The 23,347-nt window shown below is 36.8% G+C and overlaps 1 protein-coding gene across 3 annotated transcripts in view; it reads left to right on the top strand.

The window, feature by feature from the left end:
- The window catches only part of LOC111142856 (microtubule associated protein 2), a 285,884-nt gene that overhangs the window by 195,259 nt on the left and 67,278 nt on the right, over positions 1 to 23,347 (top strand). For all 3 annotated transcript variants that reach the window (XM_022496216.1, XM_022496225.1, XM_022496234.1), the window contains exon 6: positions 17,128 to 17,412. In XM_022496216.1, the coding sequence (XP_022351924.1) occupies positions 17,151 to 17,412 (262 nt within the window). In that variant the 5' untranslated portion in view covers positions 17,128 to 17,150. The remainder of the gene's footprint in view (positions 1 to 17,127; positions 17,413 to 23,347) is intronic.

Consider the following 23,347-nt stretch of genomic DNA (forward strand, 5'->3'; position numbering starts at 1 on the left):
CCCAAAAGTGAGTCTTGATAATATTTGCATATCCTCAGCATCTAGAACCATGCCTATGACACAATAGGTGTTCAATACATATTATTAAATTTCACCATCAGAGGAGAAAATTTTCTGATCTTGTATTTCTTTTACAGACCATGCTTAAGATACTTGGCTCACTTTTTATTTTCTTATAGATAAGGATGTCTTATTTGTAAAGTATTCCTGAAAATATTTCTTTTTTTTTTTTTCCTGAGAAATGTTGGTTTCTTTACATTCCAGGTCTATGGTTTCTCAAAAGATATGTGACTTTGTCTCATAATTTGTATTATCCTGAGTTTACCAAGAAAATATTTATGTTTAACTGAAATGTTCGTTTCCTTTTGTCTCAGATTACAAAGCCAGACATGGGATATAATTTTAGTTGTAACATTTAATTCTAATTTATTTTTTAAGTTAAAACAAAGAAAAAGGCTAAAAAGATGAAAATAAGACTTGCTACTTAGAAATTTTCAGCTAAAATGTCTACTGGAAATATGGATCTCATGTCAAGTTAAAGAATAATTGTTTAATAACCAATTTCTTGGAGAAAAGCTGTTACCTAGAGCATTTTTGTATCACTGAGTTTCTCGATTCCATCTTGAGTTCATGTTTTTACATAACTCAACTCTGAAATTCCTAACTTAAATTTGGAGAATTTCCTCTCTTTGATTTACCTCCTATTTTAACTAAAATAAGAAATTTTGAAAAAAATCAAAGCAGCAGATCTTTTCGTCCCATACTTTGTTGGATAAAAATAATTGCTTTTTCCATCTACTTCTGTCACACATTTTTCAAAAGTCTCATCTGGGATTAAGAGAATAAACTGTCAGTTTACCTGGGTAGCTCAGTTGGTTAAGCATCCAACTCTTGCTTTTGGCTCAGGTCATAATCTCAGGATAATGAGATCAAGCCAATCTCAAGTCCCATGTCAGACTCTGTGCTCAGTGGGGGAGTCTGCTTGAGATTTTCTTTCCCTCTGCCTCAACCCCTCTTCTGCTCCCTTTCTCTCTCTCTCTCTCTCTCTCTCTCTCTCTCAAATAAATGAATCTTTAAAATAAATAAATTAATTAATTAATTAACTAATAAAACTGGCCCTTAGTGTAGATGAGTGGTCTGCTACTACTTGATTTGGCCAAATGGAGATCTGTGAGCCATTCTCTGAAAGTCTTATACCCACATCCTCTAATCTGATGCTATATCCTAACATTTCTCTTTGGTAATCGTACACTGTATTCTTTAAAGGCTTTCAAAAATCATAAGAAAAACATTTTTCATTTTATTTATCAATGCTTAAGCATTTTGAGAACCTTAAGTAGATTTTGTGATTTTCTTTCCTTGTTTTGAACCAAAGGCTCTATATACAACCTTTAAAAAGACCATGTAGAAATAGTCCATATGCTTTCCCATTGTTGAGAAGCCATTTCTTAGCCTATATATTTACTTCTGGTACCCAAGCTCTTCAGCAGAAAATTGAAAAGAATTTCAAAAAATAGTTTCGAGATTAACACTGACAGAGACAGGAAGATTCTCCAGATTTTCCTATTCATTACTTCTATAAAAATATTCAAGTGACTTCTTAGACTTACATATCAAAAATCTAAAAATTAGGGGCGCCTGGGTGGCTCAGTGGGTTAGGCCTCTGCCTTCGGCTCGGGTCATGATCCCAGGGTCCTGGGATCGAGCCCCGCATCGGGCTCTCTGCTCCGCAGGGATCCTGCCTCCACCTCTCTCTCTCTGCCTGCCTCTCTGCCTACTTGTGATCTCTGTCTGTCAAATAAATTAAAAAAAAAAAAAAAATCTCAAATATCTAAAAATTACAAAGTGCCAAAGGAAAGCTCAGACAGAACCTACCTAAATGAAGCAGATTTACTGCTGTCATGCTCTTCTTGCCTCTCAGTTCATCTGGAAACTCAGGAAGGTGAAAAGTCCATAGTGACCATTTCTTTTACAGAGACGTTATCACCAGTAACACCTCTAACCTGTCCAGAGATTTCTCAGCAACCCTATTTGTCCCCATGTCTCTCCTCCTACTGCCACTAAAAAAACATAAAGTTCCCAACCTTTACCATGTTAAAAATGTATTAGATTTAAATTAAAAGTAAGCACAATGAGTATATTTAAAAATTAATATACTTCAAGAATTTTCTGACTTTCCCAGAAATGTGGGTTTTTTTTAAATTAATTTAACATTTTTTACATTCCTAATCATGTTTTTATTTACTCTTGGCCAATGTTAAGTTTGCTGTATGCCCGATTTGCTATGATAAGTCAATTTTTATATCCAAATGTTTTATGTACGGGCCCACTATATAATATTGCCACATCTGTGGCTACATTAAGACCTTCACCTATAAGACTGGAATATATGGTCTTTTTAGAAAGATTTATCATTGTGGATATTTGTTGACTTGAATATTTTTTCCATCTCCATTTTTTACCTTCTCATAAACATAGACAAATTACATACATTTCAGTCCTAGAGGATTTAACAAATTTATGTCACATCATATCACTTCAGAAGTTTGACAGAATACAAATAACAAGCCATAAAAATTGAGCTGATTTCTTGAGTTCACTCCAGGGTACACAAAGATAGGTCTGCTCAGAGAAAGAAGTCAAACAGTATATGAAGACAATTGGATCAGACTTGAGTTATGAGGGAATTCCAAATGATGCCCAATTCAAATGATGGTGAACAAGCTATTTTCAACTTATAGTTCCCCTGAGTCACCATCACAGGCAGTGGTGGTATAGCACGACATAGCCCACGGGCTGCCTGAAATCCAAGAGAAAGAAAAAAAAAAAAAAAGAAAGGAGAAATTTATCTGCTGTTTATGACTCATACTTTAGTCTTATGTGACTCATAGTTTACTTTTCTCTAGACGAAAATTAATATTAACTAGATGTGGGGCTCTCCATGAATATAGATGGTCAACATATTTTAAAATGCATGTAATGCAAATATTTTGCCTTCTTCCATTTTTTTTCTTTTTAAATACATATGACTCAGAAAGTTTATATTCATGTAGCACCTGCTATGTCCTTTCTCACTGCATTTACTGTGTTATCTTGTAACCTACATTTTTCACCCATATCTGCCTTCCTGATTATAGTGTGAACTGTTTGTGGTCAGAATCCATATCTTAATCACCATTGTATTCCAAATGCCTAACAGGATTCTAGTATAAAGCTGGTATTCAATAAATGTTGATTGAATAAGATACCAGAAAGCATAGTAAAACAGTTGATGATTGATAACTATCTGAAAATTAGATGAAAGCTCAATACATACTCATTAAAGTAGTTTATTATAAACAGTGCCTCTCAAGGAAAAACCTAGTTCTTCAGTCATGTGGGCTCTGACTTTTTCTCAATATTGTTCTTTTTTTTGTTTGAATATCTGATCAGATGAATGCAGACCTGACCAGACTTGTGTGTCTCTGTAACCTGCTGTAATATCTCAAAAAAAGCAATAATAATAGTAATTCTGTCTCATATTACACATCAAAAATCAAGTAAAACATTCTCTAACACTATATAATTCAATGAAAAAGAGCTCTACAGAGGTATTAGCTGAATGGACAATAAACTGAAATCAAGAAAATAAGGTAGGGGAGCCTGGGTGGCACAGTCAGCATCTGCCTTTGGCTCAGGTCATGATCTCAGGGTCCTGGGATTGAACCCCACATCAGGCTCCCTCCTCAGTTGGGAGCCTGCTTCTCCCTCTCCATCTGCCATTCTCCTTGCTTATGCTCTCTCACTTTCTTTCGCTGTCAAATAAATAAATAAAATCTTTTTGAAAGAAAGAAAGGAGAGCACCGGGGTGGCTCAGTAGGTTAAAGCCTCTGCCTTCAGCTCAGGTCATGATCCCAGGGTCCTGGGATCGAGCCCTGCATCGGGCTCTCTGCTCCTCGGAGAGCCTGCTTCCTCCTCTCTCTCTGCCTGCCTCTCTGCCTACTTGTAATCTCTGTCTGTCAAATAAATAAATAAAATCTTTAAAAAAAAAAGAAAGAAAGAAAGGAAATAAGGTAAATTTCTTTCAAAATGGTATAAAACCTAATATTTTTATCATTCCCCATCTTACAACAAATGGATGTAAGTAGGCAGATGATACAGAAAATAGAGACACTCTATAAGCCATTTTGTTAAAAGAAAAGGTTATTTTTTTCTTTTAATTATTAATTTTAATTAATTTTTTATTTTAATTATTTAAATATAGAATCCAGCCTCTCATTTGAATCCCAGTCACACCAGCATAGTCGAGGCCTACAGGCTCCTTTCCTAAAGGGACCGTTTCTAAGAGACGCTCATGCCTCCTTCCAGTTCATGTCTTATACCACTGTTGGATTAATCATTCTACAAAATATGCTTGGTTATGTCATTCCTTTGTCTCACATCTTTCATGGGTGTTTTATGGCCTTTCAGAAAGAGGCTAAGCATGTCTCCTTTGACAGTTCCGCCATTGCCTTCCTGTCAGGCTCATTTCCCCATGACCCACATCGCTTCTGGAACATAGTGAACAATTGTGGGCTTTACACATGTTCCTTATTCATTTGTTTAGTAAACATTGTTTTGTTGCTGAGCCTACTTTGTGCCACGCACTGTACTAGGTGCTGGAGGTGCAGAAATGAATTAAACACAGCCCTCTCTCTAGGAGCTCACAGCCTCCTGAAGAAGACAGACAAAATAGGGAGGAGCATTCAACACAAAGTGCAAACTGGAGTTTCAAATGTCAAGATGATGCCTACGCCAAGTCTTAAAAAATTGTGAGATGTGATCCTCCGTGCTCATTCTTCCTATAAAGATTTCCCTCCTTTCTTTGACTAGCTCCTACTTGTCCTTCAAACTCAGCTCAAGTGTTATTTCCTCCTGGAAGGAGCTGTTTATGTCCCTCTACGTCTCCCTTTTTTCTCAGTAATGGTCTTTGTGAAACATTTTACTGGGGGGGGGGGTGTTTCACACATTCTGACCCTATCTTAGGCCAGAGCATGATAAGAGGGCGACAGGAGCTCTGGGACCCAGAGGTGGCTCAGATGGAAACTGTAAAAACCATTTCCAAAGGCCAGCTCCTTGGTACTTCAATTTTCCCTTTATGAAATGGGACAGTGATGTTCCCCTTCCATGTCAGAAACACTGTTGGATAAAAGTGGGGCAAAAGTCACAAGAAAGAGGTTCTCCACCCCCAGAACCTGCCTCAAAGCCCCAACCACATATCATGGAGCCAGAAAAATGGAATTTGTCCTAGAAACCCTGTTATCCAGTGGTCCCTCCTAGGGGAATGTGAGAATGCAGCTCTCTCTGAATACCTGGAAGCTGGGGCAGGGACAAAGGGAGATTCATATCTGGACAACATACTGATTTTCCAGGATACAACTTCCTGTCTTATCTGCATGTCCCACGCTGTATTTTTGTTGCTGGTTTGTCTGTGAGATCCTTTAGCAGAAGGGCTATCTATTTTTCTTCTATCCGCAATGCAACCGTTCCCTATTTCTTGTTACATAGAGCCTTTCCATTAATGTTTTCGAGTAGGTTTTCAGTTACTTATTTGATGAATTAAGATTTGTCATCTTAGAATTGAAAGGCATTTTAGCAGCTGTATATGCCATTGTTCCATCAGTCAAAACCACAGTTGATTCTATAATAGTCATAATAGGATGGACGTTTGGCTTTTGCTTAAATACATCTACTGTTAAGGAGTGCATTAGGTTCAAAGAAATATAGATAAATGCTATGACGTTCTATGGTAAGCCCATATACTTACTGTATTTGGAATAAGACTTCAGTCTAAACATATTAGAAGAAATCTCACATGGCTTGCATTTGTGGAAGGAGAATTGTTCATCAAAATATGAAGGAATTGAATAGATGAGATAAAGTAGTGGGAAGCAGCATCAATGATATCTTTTTTATAATTCCCCAGGTTTTCATCCTTCCTTCTGTCTTAAATAGCTAAAAGCAGATTCCTGTCATGGAAAACCATAAAGTCATTAATTTTTGCCTATATCCTTCTCTACCTCCTTCACTTCCAATTCTCCATCCTTCATTTATTTTCTTTTCATGTTGACCATTTTCTTCTCCAGCTTTTTGGCTTTTGTTTGGTGGTTTTTTGTTTTCAATTCTAGTATTTTGTGATATATAACACAGCCTTCAAGTTTATCTAAGTTATAGCTCTGTTCCCCTCCTATAAAGAAATCTCTGAAACATCTTTTCCTCAAGGACTGGTCATTGTTTTTAGATCATAGCCACTTGACTACCCAGTCAGGACCTTTTTAGATGTCCAGAACTGAAGGATCTTTACTCCATAGTAGTGCAAGTAAATACTTAGACCTAATTTTTCCTTGGGAATGTCTGTAATTCCATAATCACATGGAATTGGTAACCAAAAGAGATTTGTCTGACATGTCTAAAATCAGATTTTAAACTGGAAAAATTTTAAGACAAAATCATTAATTGTCTAAAATCCAAATTACAATTTCTCTGATGCTTCAATTCATAATTATTTAAAGAAAACTTCAGTGCAATTCTTATGATTGAATTTCTCCTTGTATAGATAAGGATTGATGTATTGGTCAATATTGTTCAATATTGATGTAAGGGTCAAAATGTATTTGTTCAATGCTTTATAGTTTGTTTCATGCATCTGAAACTAACATTTGGGTTTAGTGCCCTAAGTTTACAAAACTAGTAAGTGGGAGAGTCAGGATTCAACGCTAATTTTCTGGTTGGAAATCTATTATTTCCTCCACCGTATCTTGGTACCTAAGTGCTACTCCTTAGCTGAATAACATCAGTAAAAGCTAGAGCTTTGGGGCATTTTAATTAGTATTTATTTCTATTATGTATATAAGGTATGCATTAGCCCTTTTATATACTGTGAAAGATGGGTCAGAAATAATGTAGAGCTATGAAATAGAGGTTGTACCCCATGGTCACAGAAAGTATCTTACCAGTTCAGTATGGTAGATTGTTATCAGTGGAACTAGATTGTTATCCAGTGTTATCTGGATGGACTTTCTAGGTCCACTCCATTCCACTAGCCTCACCTCTTGGTGAAGGAGCAAACAATGATATGGATATTAGTGGATTTGGCTTTCATTCCAGATTTCCCTAGCAGGGTTTAACTTGGTGAAATAATTTACTCTCTCTCATCTCAGTTTTTCAATATGGGACAAACCACACAGTGGATCCAGTTGCTAAAAATGTTCACATAAAAGGCATAAATAATAAATAATGAGTAGAGTTCATTGAACACTTCCAACTTATGTGGGATTATGCTTTATTTCTGTTTTGTAATTCCACCAATAACCTAATGCTGGGTTTTGTACGGTGTTCAATATCATGAGAAATAATGCAGCTATCAACTCTCTTCCTACAAATTGTTTATTAGTCATGGTGTGTGTTGAAGAATGAATCCTCTTTACAGGTATTTTATAGTCAAGTCTGAAAAGAACAGAGAAGACATGAAACAAGTATCTGGATTCTCAACTTAGACCTTTTTCGTGCCACCAAGACCTTTTCCCTCAGTTTTGCATGGAAGACAAAGAGAAGGGATGAAGGTTATAGTCAGTTCATCGACAACTATTTAAGCTTTGAACTCAGCATTTGTAAGCAAAGATGTGGATTCTACATAAATTTCTAATACCGTTAGGGGTCAAAACAAAAGTTTCTGTTTTGCTATACTGATATGAATAGTAATAGTATAAAGCATAATAAGCCTACATGGAAAAGGGAAACAGTATTTATTAATTGTATTATATAACTAGTTGTTTTACTCTTTTGTTCGTTCTTGGATATGTAGCAGTACAAAATTACAATGCCAGTGTTTTTATTGAATTCGTACATTACATGATGACAGGGCAGAACATATCATAGAAAACATTCTAGAACGATCCATGCCAAGAGCATTATAAAAATGGAGACATGCCTATCTGGCACAGAGTGTATTTTTCCTTTAGATTTTCCAAGTTTTCATTGTTTCTCCTTTTGCCAATTTTTGAGAGTATTTAATGTTGCCTAGTAATAACTATAATCAGTGACTATTTCTGTGCTTTGTGATCTTTTTAATATCGTAATCCAAAGAAAAACAGTGTGGTTTGTGGTCATATGGGAATCCTGAGAGAAAAAGTCCTACTCTGCTAAATGACATTTTCAGCATGCATCTAAATTATCTAGATATTAAAACATTCAATTACTTCCTTGAGAACTTTGCTACTTCAGAATATCACATGTTCACAACATGTTTATTAACCTACATCCATTTCTAAAATGATTTAATGTATAAAAAAATTTATAACCGGATTTGAGATATTTTAAGCAAATGTGCTTTTGTCCTAAACTGGTATTGAATGCCAAGGAGTATCTAAAATAAATATTCTAAAGACAGTTTAAAGATGTAGATTGACTGAGGACAAGTTACTGCTTTCAAAATACAAAGTGAATTTTACCACAAACAATGGGTAATTTTAACCATTCTTCTGAGATATTTCTGCCTCCCTCAAGTAGGATTAGACACAACAACAAACTGGCATATTACCAGGAAGCTGACTAAAAGCAGTCAGTCCTGTGATTGGACCCGATTGCCTCCTCATAAATGTACTAGACTGAGGAAGTGAAAGCTTTAACCTCTATTTATGAGAATGACCTTGTGACCTATCAAGATAATTGTCTCAGAGACATCTGGGTCGCTTAGCTGGTTAAGTGGCTACCTTCAGCTCAGGTCATGATCCCAGGACACTGGATAGAGTTCTGCATCTGTGTCCCTGCTCAGCGGAGAGCCCCCTTCTCCCTCTGCCTGTGCTCCCCTGCTTGTGCTTGTGCGCGCTCTCTCTCTCTCTGACAAATAAATAAATAAGTAAAATCTAAAAAAAAAAAAAAAAAAAAAAAAAAAAAAAAAAGATTATTGTCTCAACCTTCTACTTCAGTTATTCTACAGGGTGATTGTATATGTAATACTATCACGCCCTGTTCTTTTCTGAAACCCTGTGAAGCAGGCTTTCCTGGAAGCATGAGGCTCCAAACTTTAGTATATCAGAATCACCTGTTGAACCTCTTAAACCAATTTCCAATCCCCATTCCCAGAAATTCTAATTTATTAGATCAATAGCAGAGGTAATTGGCTGAAAACACTTTAAGGTACATTAGAGTAGATGATTGCCGAATACTCTGTCAGTTTCATGATTTAAGTACTTTTTCTGAAATGAGACAAAATAGTTTATCTTAAAGTATTTCTAAACCTACATGTCACATGGTCTCTCTTATGTACACTAGGTCTTGCTCGGGTCTAGTTATTCTTTGAACTTGGTATCATTTTTTACACGCCCTTCAATGGAGTTAGAACTTGAGTCCAAAGCTACCATGCCTGAAAATTAGATTCAAAACCATTGTCTTCTCACCCAGTGAGCTAGTGTTGGCCAAACATCCATAACTGTCAGAACGTTTTTCCATGTTTTTATCTCGAAGTAGGGGATTGATGATTAATTCATTCAACATTCAACAAATATTTGAAACCCGTCTGAAGATTAAGTGGCATTTGGGCTGGTTTATATATTACTATCTGTGTTAGTTCTGTGCATCTAACTTTTGCATGACCCTTTTCAGACTTTGAAAGAGACTTTGAAAGAGAAATATGAAAACCTCCAATTAAGTAGGTAGAAAATCAGAAAATGGTGTCTTTTTTTAGTACAACGTGTCTCTGCTTTGCATCTTTAGCCCTGAGAAACGAAATTCATCCGTAGCTTAGGAAGACATTAGAACTGTCAGGGACATTTTCTTCTAGGTGGTTCTGCTTACTTTTTATTTCTTCCCTTAAAATAGTGGAGAAAATATGACAGTTGTACTTTCTTTTCTTCTATCTGCAAGCCCTCAGGGCATATGCGCTCAGGAACTTTTGTTTGATATGCTTGAATAAGTATATCTATGTGCTACTTGCTCTAAAGAACAGAAAGTATAAGAACTTTCAGAGTTTAATCAAAGTATTTTTTTTTTTGCATGTACAATATTCCAGTAGTCCAATGATAAGTGGAAGTCCAGATGAAAATGACTCTTTTTAAACCAGTCTTTAAATGCTTTGGTTTTAATGTGCACATATTAAACCATTAGAACCAACAAAAGTGTGGTTTTTCACCACCTCCAATATAATACGTCACTTGTCATTTGAAAGTTACAATTCACTTATTAGCAACATTTGCTTGAATGGTAATTAAAAGAGTATTCTAAAGAAGATAGATAAAAGAGAAATACTATTTTTATGGGGCACCTGGTTGGCTCAGTCGGTTAAGCCTCTGCCTTCCCCTCAGGTCATGTTGCCAGGGTCCTGGGATCAGGCCCCACGTGGGGCTCCTCGATCAGTGGGGAGTCTGTTTGTCCCTATTTCTCTGCCCTTGTGCCCACTTGTGCAGTCTCTCTCTCTCTCTCTCTCTCCCGAGTAAATAAATAAAATATTTTTTAAAAAGGAGAGAGAGAAAGAAATATAATTTTTTAAAAATCAGTAATGTTAGTTTTTCTAAGAAATCATATTTCTCATGAGAATTTATTGACCTAGTAGTTATCTGAAAGATCTAGAATATTAAGTAAGATCTTATGCATGTTTTGTGTAAAGAAAATTTAAGTTTATGTTGTATTTTATTCATTTTACATACATGAGGGATAATATGAGAGCTACTGTGTACTAAATTATAATATATAATTTCTTTAAAAAATGATACCTTAAAGTAAATTTTCAGAAGGTAATAGGTCCAGTTATTGTTTATTTATAACATGTATTCTGCCTGATTTCAGAAAAGATTTGATAAGTTTTACAATTAAATTATATATAAAATAAGAAATAGAACATAGTACCAAAGTCTTAGAATGGGGTAAATACTGTAGCTAAGCATTAAGGTTCCTAGTAATTAAAAGAAGATGTGGAAAGTGATAGATTACTTGATTGTCTAAGAAATATCAAAAATTGGCAAAATACATATCTTAATTCTAAGTTACAATATAAATTAATTTATTGTGTATATCCTTGTGCTAGATACAATCATATCACAAAAGGGTATGTTTTCAAGAGTGGTTTTACAGAATTAGAAGCAGACTTTTGGTTTGCCTGTGGGCAAGTCCAAATTTTTTTTCACAGGAAAAGAAAAATAACTATTTAGATATATGTGAATTCATGTAAGTATCTGGATAGAGACTCAAGTAAAATCCCAGAGTTTTGAAACAGAGCATTACAGTCTTAGGCCTGGACAGTTTGAAAAGCAGATACACTTAAATACAATAGAATCTCAATATAGAAGAGATCTAATTATTGATACTGCAATTAATATTCTAGAAATCTGATAAATAATAGTGGGGCTGCCTGATACACCCATCGAAAAGCTACAAAATGTATCTGTAAAAATCTATATTAATTATCATATGAGATGTAAATTTTTCTATTTATTAAGTAATTAAAAATTGGAATATATCTACCCTAAACCATGAACTGTTCTGCCATACAGACATGTTTTATATGAAGTTATTTAATTTTTTTCTGTTCCTTTTTGTTGTTGTTTTGTTGTTCCTTCCAGTGTTTCACTTATATATCTCTTCTCTTTCTTGGGATTTCTTAGCTATAATTATCCAAGAGATTTGACTACTTATAAGGCTCCTGATTCAAGGTAATAAAACCTTCTACTCAGTATGAGGAAAAATAGTTATTTTACTCAGCAGCCTTAAACATCTATGCATCACATCTACCTCAAAACAAAATTGAATAATTTTACGTAAATAGATAAGGAATTAATCCATATACCATTTCAACTGGGAGCTTAATCTGTAAAAAGACTGTTTTCATTCTGGTTTTAATATGAGGTGATATACATTGAGTCTTCAATAGGTTAGAAATCTAATCAATACCAAATCATATCATTTGGCTCCTATCCTTAGAATCAAAAGTCAACGACAGATTGCCAAATACTCATGAATCTTACATTTTTAAAAAATGATTAGTCATTAAAGAAATGAATTGGAGTGTAGCCATGGTCAGTGGTTCAACAGCTGGGTTAAAAACATGTGTGCTTTTGCCAAAGAGCATTAGATTGAGAGAATAGACCTAAGGTTTATTGAGGGGAAAAAGCTAGAATTTTAAGAACCAGAATTTTAAAAGGTGGAATTTTGATGAAAGAAGAAATAAATCTGTTCTTAGAGAACTTTCAAATATCAAGAGGAAATGGTTGTATTAAAAAGGGTAGGGGACATCTGGGTGGCTCTGTCAGTTAAACTCCTCGTTTCAGCTAGGGTGGTGATTTCTGGGTTCGGGGATCAAGTTTCACATGCTCTCTGTGCTCTGCACTGAGTCTGCTTGAGATTCTCTCTTCTCCCTCTCTGCTCCTCCCCCTGCCCACACTCTCTCTCTCTCAAATAAAATGAATAAATAAAATCTTTAAAAAGAAGGGTAGCAAAGATTGAAACTTACCATTCAAGTCCATGACTGACATTTTTGGTGGCAAAAGATTTTCTCCCAGCTTTCTTTCCAACTGTGTATCTTCTTAATTGAGATGAATACTGGGGCCTTGCAATATGCTGTATAAGAGCAATGATATGATCAAGTCATGCTAGTATCTCATACTGATATAATGAGAAATTTGAACCTCTTGGATCTCTTTGTTAAAAATCCATATTACAGGTAGCTGTATCCCCATTAATACTAGCATTTGCGTTTAGCTCTACCAGGTAAGATTCCCATTGGAAATCAATGTCTCGGACTTAGTATGTTTCTATTCAACTTAATAATTCCCTTGCCCACATTCTCAAACTACATTTTTGGAAGGGAGGTAGGGGGAAGGATTCAGGCAGCTTTTCAGTTTAATAATCAAACCAGGTGATTGTGTGGTAGATTCCCGCTCCCCCCACCCAGCTGTTCAGCTGTTAGGAGCAGTTAGGATCTGTGATCTTTATATGGAAAGAGAAGAGTCTTTCTCATTATACGAGAGGAATGGAATATCACAATTCCTGGTACCTCACAACTTTCCTTTTATAGATTTGGAGGGGATTGGAGTTTATCTCAGCTTTCTTATCTTCTTTAATACTATATTCACAGTTTCGAGGGAGCGTCAGACAAAAGTAATACATCAGGAGGAAGAAATTAAAAGACGCTGTGATCTCCTGTAACTATATTGTAATACCATTGTGAAGAGTGGAGATAATATAGGATCCCAAAACATGGATTAGGGATTTAAGTGAAATTTACTATGAGTGGGTAGTATTTTAATAATAGCACATTGCGATTGTAAGAGAGTGTGGCCGAAGAGTGTCTCCTTTGATTCCAGCAGCTTTTCAGTACAGCAGATGAAAATCTTTCCAAATCACATTTTCTGTCAAAGTCGTTTTGTCAGAGCAATGCTGATTATAGTTTAAAATCTCCTCAAATATTGTCACTTAGTAGATGGTTAGACTTTGTACATGTATAATACCCAACAAATAAGAAAGTGATGTCTGATTAATCTGCGAGCATTTTACCATGTATTATCTGAATAGTCTTATCAGGAAGTCAGATGATGCATTTTAGATAATTAATTCACTGTATTTGTGCCACTGACATTAATTAAAGCAGCATGGCCACCCAGCTCTTTCTTTTTCCAAAATGAGCTCTTTTTTTTTTTCTTGGAAATATCACCTTTCATTGATTAAATTGAAAAGAAAGAATACAAAAGCATTTACCATTAAGGAGTTTACAATTTAAATGCCTGGTGTCTTGAAAGCAAAGTATCTTAACACTTTAACATTTAACATTTAATATTAACATTTAACATTTAAGTGGATGATAACCAAGTGATACTCTTCCTCAGTCAGGCATTGTTTTTTTAGGTCCAAGGTGAGGAATTTTTGTCACTGACAGATTTTTTCCAGAGAGCCCTGGGGGAAAAACTGCCAACTTAAACTGGGAGTTTGGGTGTTTATATTATTTTATTTACTTTGAAGATCTGTGGCTAGGATACTCTCAGCATTAAACAAAGGCTAAAATCCAAACCTAAGCATTTCCCAAATCCTTTTGAACATGTTAATAAACATGGCATCAGAAAAAGTTTTCTATGGCTAATTGGTTGGAATGCTTTGGACATCACTGGCCCTCCCTGAGATTCCAAAATTCCAGTAGCATATCAAAAGCTCTCTGAAAGATCAAGTTATACACACCCCTATGACTCAGCGTTTCTCAAGCTTATTTGCACATGTAAGCACTGACAATCTTCCCCCCAAAACACATCCCAAAATTAATCATGAAATTACATCAGACGCATTTCAATAGAGGAATTATTCTATCTATACATGACCAGTATTTTTCAAAGTCATCAAAAACAAGCAAAGTCTGAGAAATTCTCACAGCCAAGGGAAAACTAAAGAGACATGAAAAGAAAAGAAATGTTAATGTTTGCAGGATGGGATTCTAAAGCAACAGAAAAAGGAAATTGCAAAAATTAAGGTAATCCCAGTAAACTAGGGACTTCAGTTAATAATAATGTATTAATATTTTATAATTATAACTAAAATACCATACAGAGGTAAGATTTTAGTAACAGGAAATTGTATACAGGGGTGCATAGAAACTCTTTGTACTGTATCTGCTTAGTATTTCTGTAGATCTTGAAGTGTTCTAAAATGAGAACCCATTAAATTTTTTAAAGTGGTATTAATGAGGCATATACTTCTTTTGGGGAAACTTCCTATTTACAAGTATTCATTCAGCATGCAAAATAGACTGGACAGTGTAAGAATATGGAAATTTTAATTGAGCTATTTTGGGAAAGGAAACCAAAGCATGTAAAGATAAGGATGCCGAGCCAGCATCTTGAATACGAAGGTCACAATTGGAATCCAGGTATTTCTTCAATCCATTAGACTTATGAAGGTGCCACAACAGTTCAGAAAAAAATATAATCCTCACACTTCTGGATGAGGTCCTTTGATATTTGACCGGAAGACAATGGCAGACCGCAGTCTAGAATATTGCAGAATCATCCTTATAAGGATGGAGTAGAGTTTTCAGATATATACATGGAGTGCTGAATTCTGAGGGTATACTCCTGCCATTGGGCTTCTGCATCTTAGACATTTGCCATGTCTGCCTTGGAACGTTCTTTCAGTTCTAAATAATATCTGTAGACATTTGCAAGTAACTCTTGTTGTACTCATCATGTTTTCAGCCTCTGGTTCTTGTAGTAATAATTCTAGAAAACTACTTAAAATATTTATGTATAATGATTTCTGGTACGATTGGTAGTATCATTCTAATAACAATAACAAAGATTACAACTACTATTTATTGAGTATGACTGGGACTGTGCTTAGCCCTTTATATTTTTCTGTTCACCTTTTATAACAAACAATAAACTGGACATTGTTGTCCTCACTTTACAGATGAGGAAACCCTTCTGTGGATCCAGTTCATTGCACATTGTTAGTGATGTAAGGATGCTCCTTGGCTTATTCACAAGTCCTTCAATCAATGTTTCAAAAGCTAAGCTTCTGGGGCATCTGGAGGGCTTAGTGCATTAAGTGCCTGCCTTAGGCTCAGGTCATGATCGAGCATCTTTGGATAAGTCAGGCTCTCTACTCAATGGGAAGTCTGCTTCTCTCTCTGTACCTCCCCATGCTCGTGCTTTTTCTCCCTCACTTTGTACTCTCTCTGTCTGTCTCTTGCTCTCAAATAAATAAATGAAATCATATAAATTAATTAATTAAGTAAAATAAATAAATAAGTACTAAACTTCTTCTATCCTTTTAAAAATATGTTCTTGGGAACAATAAAGAGAACCCTTATGGGAAGGAATTTGGGGGGAGGTTTAGTATTGTAGTCAAATTAGTTTAAATGAGTTAACTCATCCAGCTCTCCTGGAATGAATAGAAAACTAGAATTAGAACCTGAAGAAAGCATTAAAATTAAGTTTAAAAAAAAAAAAGACAAATACTTGTTAGGAATCTGGTAGGAAAACTTACTTTCTATGTAGCTTAATTTATTTGTGATGTCTCTAAACAGAGCTTAGTAACAGAAAGTAGATTTATTTTAATACAATCTTGTTTGCTTCTTTGGAGTTTTTTACTTGTTACTGTTTTTGAAAACAGGAAAGTGTTCTTAGTTTCCCTCAGAATCAGTCATTGCCTATGTCATTATCGGCAGTGTGGAGACAATAGGCCATCCATGAGTCTACATTGCCAGCAACAGCTTTCTAGAACTGAGTGATGAAACACCTTTTCTTGACTATATCTCTAAACCTAGTGGCATCAGCATGGAAATGAAAGCTATGCAATATCTACCACTCACTTAACATGTGGAGAACACCCATTCCATGACTTATTCAAACTTTACTATAATTTATAGCTACCTGATATATGTCAGTGATTCAACTTCTCCAGATCTGATTTGACTTGCCTGTGAAATAACATTATAAGGTAGGATTGTGGGCCTAATACTGTATTTTTTATTCTTTCTCTATATAAGATTTATACTAAGAGAAAATCTTAGTACATCTATATATACTCTTAATCTGTAGATAAGGTTTAGGAAAATTTGCTAAAAAATTAAGTCAAAACTCTCTTTTAATATACAGTATCCAGGAAAACATATCTACCTCTGGTTTGAATTGAACACCTTTGAAATGGAAAGGACTACTACGTTAGACAACGCCTTTTCTAGGGTTCGGGGAGAGTTGTGTTTTTAAGAGTACTTGGAGTGATCTTCCCTAATTCATCATTTCCCCTTAGCTATTTGTTTTCTTACCTTTTTCTACCCAATGTCTTCATACTGCTGTTTCCCCTATCCTGAAGGATTCTTCAACTCTACTGTACAGTCAATAACATATGTCAATGAAAGTTATATATCTCCTTAAATGCTAAACACTAGTTTAAAGTAAATTAAAGTGATGGTGGTCACATAGGAAAGGAATAGATAAGCCAGAAAAGATCTGTTAAAAAAAACAAGGTATTAACAATAAGTATTTGCTTAATATTAACATTGGATTATTAAGCATTTTTTTTGGCCATAGCTAACCATTGAGTTTGCTATAAGTTTTCCCTGTCTTAGGAATAGTCATATCAGATCAGATTTTCCCAAAGTGATGGCGACTATTTTTCTGATTCCAATCTCAGGAGAGGTCGCAGGGCGTGGAAGAATGGCAGATGATCGGAAAGATGAAGCAAAGGCGCCTCACTGGACCTCCACTCAACTAACAGAGGCATCGGCACACCCACATCCACCTGAGATTAAGGACCAAGGCGGGGCAGGGGAAGGACTTGTCAGAAGCGCCAATGGATTCCCATACAGGGAGGATGAAGAGGGCGCCTTTGGAGAACATGGGTCACAGAGCACCTATTCAGATACCAAAGAGAATGGAATCAACGGAGAGCTGACCTCAGCTGACAGAGAAACAGCAGGTAATTAAGGGCTCCTCTGTGCCCAGGGCTGGCTTCGTGCTTTGAAGTCTGTTTCATCTGAAAGTGAATTAATTTACTGCAATGATCCTCTGTCACTAGTGGTAGGACTGAAATTCCAGTCAGTCAGGGGAAATAGACACCAAAAGAAGAGAATAATCTTGGGAACTAGCCCGACATTCCCCCAAATTAGTTGTGTTCTTCATCCCCTTTCCCTATTTAGTTTTTACCACATTAGTTTTAGTAGACACATGGCTCAGTATATGTGTGTTTTGCTAGTAACTGTCAGCTTTTTAACTCACTGAAAGAAAATTTCACAAATAGTTACTTATTGATTCTCTTGAATAATATTGGACCTAAATTTGACTGACTGAATAGAAGCATATTTACTTTTGGGGGCAGAAAGCAATTTGGAGTCTATCTCCCAGCCTTTAAAAAAAAAAGAGAGAGAGAGATTGAGGTACCTGACTGGCTCAGTTGGTGGAGCATACAGACTTTTGGTCTTGGAGTTGCGAGTTCAAGCCTCATGTTGGGTGTAGAGATTACTTAAAAAAAAATAAATAAAATCTTTAAGAAAGAGAGAAAAAGAGTGAAAGAAAGGAAACAAACACATGCATAGGAACCATTCCATACTTCCTCAGAGAGTTTTTTAAGAACTAATATTACAGATGCTTGAAAGAGAACATAATTTGAGTTACTCTTAAATACTTTCTTTCAAAGTATAATTTCTACCAATAGTCCTCTTTCTTCTGTCATTGATAATATCATTATTGATGGTATGGTCATTATAGCACATTAACAGCATCAGGAAACACTTGCCTGCACTGTATTCGTCACCATTATTTTCCTTTTTTCTGTAATCAGAATGTAATGTGTTTGAACACAATAACTCGCAGACATGCCACTCCAAAAAGAGTAGGTAAACTACAAGTAATAGGAAAGGCTGTGCCCCCTTCACAGTCATCTCTTGCTTATTCAAACCCTAGTTTCCTGCACGCTATCAATTAGACAGCAACACTTCTCTACTGTACACTTTGTTCAAAAAATGTATTTAAATTTCAATGGGGTATGATTAAGGGCATCTCAGATAACTGAAGAGCAATTACTTAAGGACATAGTGTAATTTTTTTAATCCCCTCATTCGATAAACTACTGTTGAGCCTTTTCTGTATGTAAGATGTGCCAGCTTCTGTGCCAGGGTTCATGCAAGGTATGTCTTCGAACTTCACAGAGCAGATGACCCAGGAGCAGACATAAGACCTGTGCACACAATTCATATGTGAAACACAATGTGTTCCATGCCAAACCAGCAGGATAGAAAGGCAACGTTGACAAGGGATCATTTCTACATAGGACCAAGTTTCCCCAAGTGTGCACAGAGGCATCTTGAAAAGTCCCAGCAAACTCACAGGGCGATGGCAGAGTATTTTAATTGCTCAAAGGGAAACACAGTGATACTCAGCATCTGTTAAACACCGCCGGACCTCAAGATAATTCACAGTTTCAACATTCGATCACACCACATTCCGTTTTAAGACTTATCTATGTGAAGTCAGGTTTTTGGCAGTTGCCGTGATAAGAAGCAAGGATCCTGCAGAAACTCATGTGGAACAGGAGAGGAGAGTGAGTGTACAATCTAATTCAAGCATTTGCGAATCTATGCAGCGCTCGACGGGCACATATGGCCTGGTAGTAAGAAACTGTGGATACAACTGAAATAAAAATGTTATTTTTGCCTTTCACGGTCACAATGAGGATTAAATGAGATGGTAAAAGTGTACAAAGTCAACGGATCAGAGAATATCATCTATTAATTACCCTTATTGTTATTGCTGGGGGTGGTCCTGTCAATATGGACAACAGGGCACTCTTGATCAAGGTATCTCTTTATACTGCTGAGGGCAATATAGCTTGAACAAGGTGGGACTTGGGTGTCAGGAGAACGAAGTAGGAAGGTTTTGAAGAAATTGAGGCATGAGGAGATGAGGACATGCTGGAACAAAATGACTGTGGGGAAGACAAGATAATGTGATAGGCCAAGATTTTTCTCATCATCCTATCCAACAACACCCGCTGTTGCACTTCGAATGCTCAATTAATGTATGTTGAATGAATGCATGAAGGAATGCCAAAGAAAAAAAGAAAGTCCTTTTCAGATTAATGGTGACACTACTGAAAAGTCTTATCTTACCAGTTGAATCTTACAGATAATGATAGCAGCTTGTAATAAACTAAAGAAAAAAGTCGCTCTGTGTGCTCGGTCAAGCGGTGAAGAGCCAACATCACTCCCTATTTCTTTCAGTAGTCTAAATTATTTAAGAACATCAGAAAAATCGCTTTGCCGGGTCAGTGTGTCTTCACCTGCTTCTTTGAGAAAATAGTATAAATTAAAAAGAGCCTAACAGATGTTCCTTTTAATTTATGAGTTCAGGATCATTCAGAGTTCATTTTGAACTCAATTCATCATATTTCACTTGAATCTTATCTTACTCTTAAGACTCTAACTCTGGAAGTTCTATATGTATGTTCATAGTGACAAAAGTTGTAAACAGCCAACTGTGGGTTACCAGAGTAAGATGTACAATCCAAACTAGGGTATGATTTTACATTAACCTCCCTCCAGATATAACAAGACACGCAGTAAGTCCGTATAATGTGGAAAGCCGTGGGGAAGAAATATGTACAATATTGTCTCCTACCTACAGAGGATGTGCCAGTGATAAGTTAATGTGCAATTAGATTTCTCCCCAAACTTTAGCTTAAAATAATAGTACCTTTTATTATTGATGGTTTATACATAACAAAAATCATTCCCAGTAAGAAGTGTTCTTAAATCTGAAATACGGTCTTTAAAAATCCTATCCTTTGATGGTAGGGTTCATTAACATGAACTGACACTGTATTTTGAGGTTGTTATTTTAAAGAGGACCAGAGGAGCAATACATTAGCCTCCTCTTTTACCATTCACATGTAATCTGTCAGTATTTTGCGTTTTTCCCTTAGAAAAGATACTTCTCGGGGCACTGTTAACATGGCGCACTTTCCAGTAACATCAGGTCTTCAGCTATATGCTGTGGTGTCCAGGCCACTACTAATTGAATCCAAAGATCCTTCTTCTCTCCTACTTTGCTATAGTCCTCTCTTCATTGTTAGAAACAAATTTATCCACATGATTGTTTATTTTTACTCATCTCTAAAAGAAAAATCACATAATAAGTGCAACGCAATTACTGCATCTCCCTCCCCTCTTCCTTCATCAGGCGGACTTACTTCAAACAAAGATCAGACCCCGTCCTCTCTCATCTACACTTTTCGATGTTCACCTTCATTCCTGGGCCGTAGTAATTTTTAATTTTTGCAAATGCAAGCCCATAGGCCGCTCATCTTTGATGCTATATGCTGAGACTGGGGGAAGGGGATAGAAGGGAATTCTACAAGGCGATAATATTTTAAATTCTATTTCTTTATGGATTCCTCTTCTAGATTTCATCTCTTTCCTCACAATTTAAAGCTAATCCATAGAAAAGTAGATAGAATTATTTGCTCACCCGTTGTAGCATAACTTTTGCTACTTCAAGATTTTTTTTACATGTATTCACTAAGGTAACCTTTTTGGAAGCCATGCCACAAAAGCCCCCAGAAAGAAATGAGAAGCCATTAAGAATCTAGTCACTTAGGAAATCGATAATTATGAGGCTAAAAACATCATTTTTTAAATTTATTTTTTTACAGAAGTAGAGCTGACACACAACGCTACTTTAGTTTCAGGTGTACAACATAGTGATTCAACTTCTCTGTATGTTGTTATTATGCTCTGCTCCCCACAAGTGCAGCTTCCATCTGTCACCGTGCAATGCCGTTACAGTGCCACTGACAGGGTTCCCTAGACTATATCTTTTATTCCCACGACTTACTAATTCCATAACTAGAAGCCTAAACATCCCCCTCCCCTTCCCCCATTTTGCCCCTTCCCCCTACCCCATTCCCCCTGGTTAGATCAGTTCTCTATATTTATGAGTCTCTTTCTGCTTTTTGTTTGTTTTAAAACTGTCATTTTTAAATTGTCTTCCAAAGTGTGAATCATAATAGGCTTGTAATAAACCTTTCCTCTCTTCTCCACTTTATCATTATGGAAAAAAAAGCAAGAGGACCACATTTGGTACCCCCAGAGTTCCAAGTCTGAGTGAAAATTAGGAGCCCAATCTTTAAGTTTCTTATCTGAGGGTGCGGCCCAAACTCAAATTAGATTCCTATCAAAATAACTAGAAGAAGGCATATGGGTGGCTCAGTCAGTTAAGTGGCTGCCTTTGGCTCAGGTCACAGTCCCAGGGTCCTGGGATCAAGCCCAGTGTCGAGCCCTGTGTTGGGCTCCCTCCTCTGCTTCTCTCTCTCCCTCTGCTGTTCCCACTGCTTGTGTGCCTTCTCTCTCTCTCTCACTGTCAAATAAGTAAATAAAATCTAAAAAAAAAAAAAAAAAAAAAGATAACTGGAGGAAACCAGTGAGACCACCTTTCACAGGTGTAGTCGCCCATCCGCGATCACGTGACTACAGCCAGACTGCAGGTCCCCCGCTGCATAGAGCAGTGCGCCGTCCACTAGCCTACGCTGCCAGATCCAGAATGCGACAGCCGGCTGCCACGGCTCTCAATGACAGCCCCCTTCTATTGTAGAACACCTCATCCATGGACCTTTAAACACAACAGAAAACCATAACTTTAGTCTTGGTTTTCAGTTATGAGTGGAGCAGGAAAAGAGGCGGTTCTTGGAAGTGTGTAGATGCCACAACCCTGAAGTATTGAAAATCATGCTTCCGTGATTTTGACTATCCCGAGGTACAATGCTTTCAACATGAGTAGAAAACACCAGAGTATAAAGTGCCTTTGTGGTCAGCAAAAGCCAATATCAGCTATCTCTTGGAGTAAATTTAAAGATTAAAGGACATTTCCTCAGTTTCCGCCCATGGTTCCCCAAGGCCGCTTTGTTTTCCCAGCATTCCAGGAATCCTCTTCTGGTCTGCTCCCTCCTGAAGCAGTGAGATCTGGAAAAGCTCTTCCCCACTATCGCTTTTCCAGAGCTTACCAATGGACCTGTGCCTTTGGAAGCATTGACTTGCCCTTTCACATCCCCATGACTCAGGCAGCCAAGGGATAAGTGTATCCTTGCTGGAATTGTAAGTTTCGGCTTAAAAATATGGGAGGGCGGGAAAGTTTGTCATCATTTGCGTGCAGAAAGCTGAATATACCTTTAAGCTTCTCTCTGTTTCCCTTTCCAGTCTTGGAAAATTCGAACCTGCCTTTTCTTACCTCTCTCGTCCTTCCCGCTTCCATTCCCAGTTTTGAGATTTACGAGGAGCAGCCATCATCCCTTTTAAAATATGGCATATTGTATATGATATTATATTAATGTGCGCAATGCCAGAAAAGTGCAGAACCATTTCTCCTGTGAAACGACTAAAACCATCTGCACCACCCTGCAAGGCAAACACAGCGACCTAACAATACAAGAGGTTGCAGATTTTCCTTTCCTTGTTGCCTTGGCAACCACTCATCGCTCCCGCTGCCATTTCCCTGAGCTCTGCGGAGAGAGGAGCGTGCAGAGCCGAGTTATTTAGCATTCAAGGGTGGATCTGCAGAAAAGCACACGGCCTCACCGCGAAGCCTCTGGGCCTGGCGGCGCCGATGGATGAGTACAGAAAATGGGGATCTTGTCAGTGTCTTCCTTGAACTGTTAGGCATCTGGGGCTAGAAAGAGTAAGAAGGATAAGGATTGATAAAAAGGGCAATTCTGTCAGGTTTGCGTTTGTCATGTTTGCTTTGTCCTGTGTGGTCTCTATACCATTTGAAGCAGATTTGGGGTATGAGCTTTATTATAATATGTGACTTCTCTTGTTGGTAAAGAGATGGGTCGGTAACTGAGATGGGTACCTAACTGAGCATTA

Source organism: Enhydra lutris, unplaced genomic scaffold (genome assembly GCF_002288905.1).
Source record: "Enhydra lutris kenyoni isolate GAN:26980312 unplaced genomic scaffold, ASM228890v2 scaffoldscaffold1, whole genome shotgun sequence".
Lineage (NCBI taxonomy): Eukaryota > Metazoa > Chordata > Mammalia > Carnivora > Mustelidae > Enhydra > Enhydra lutris.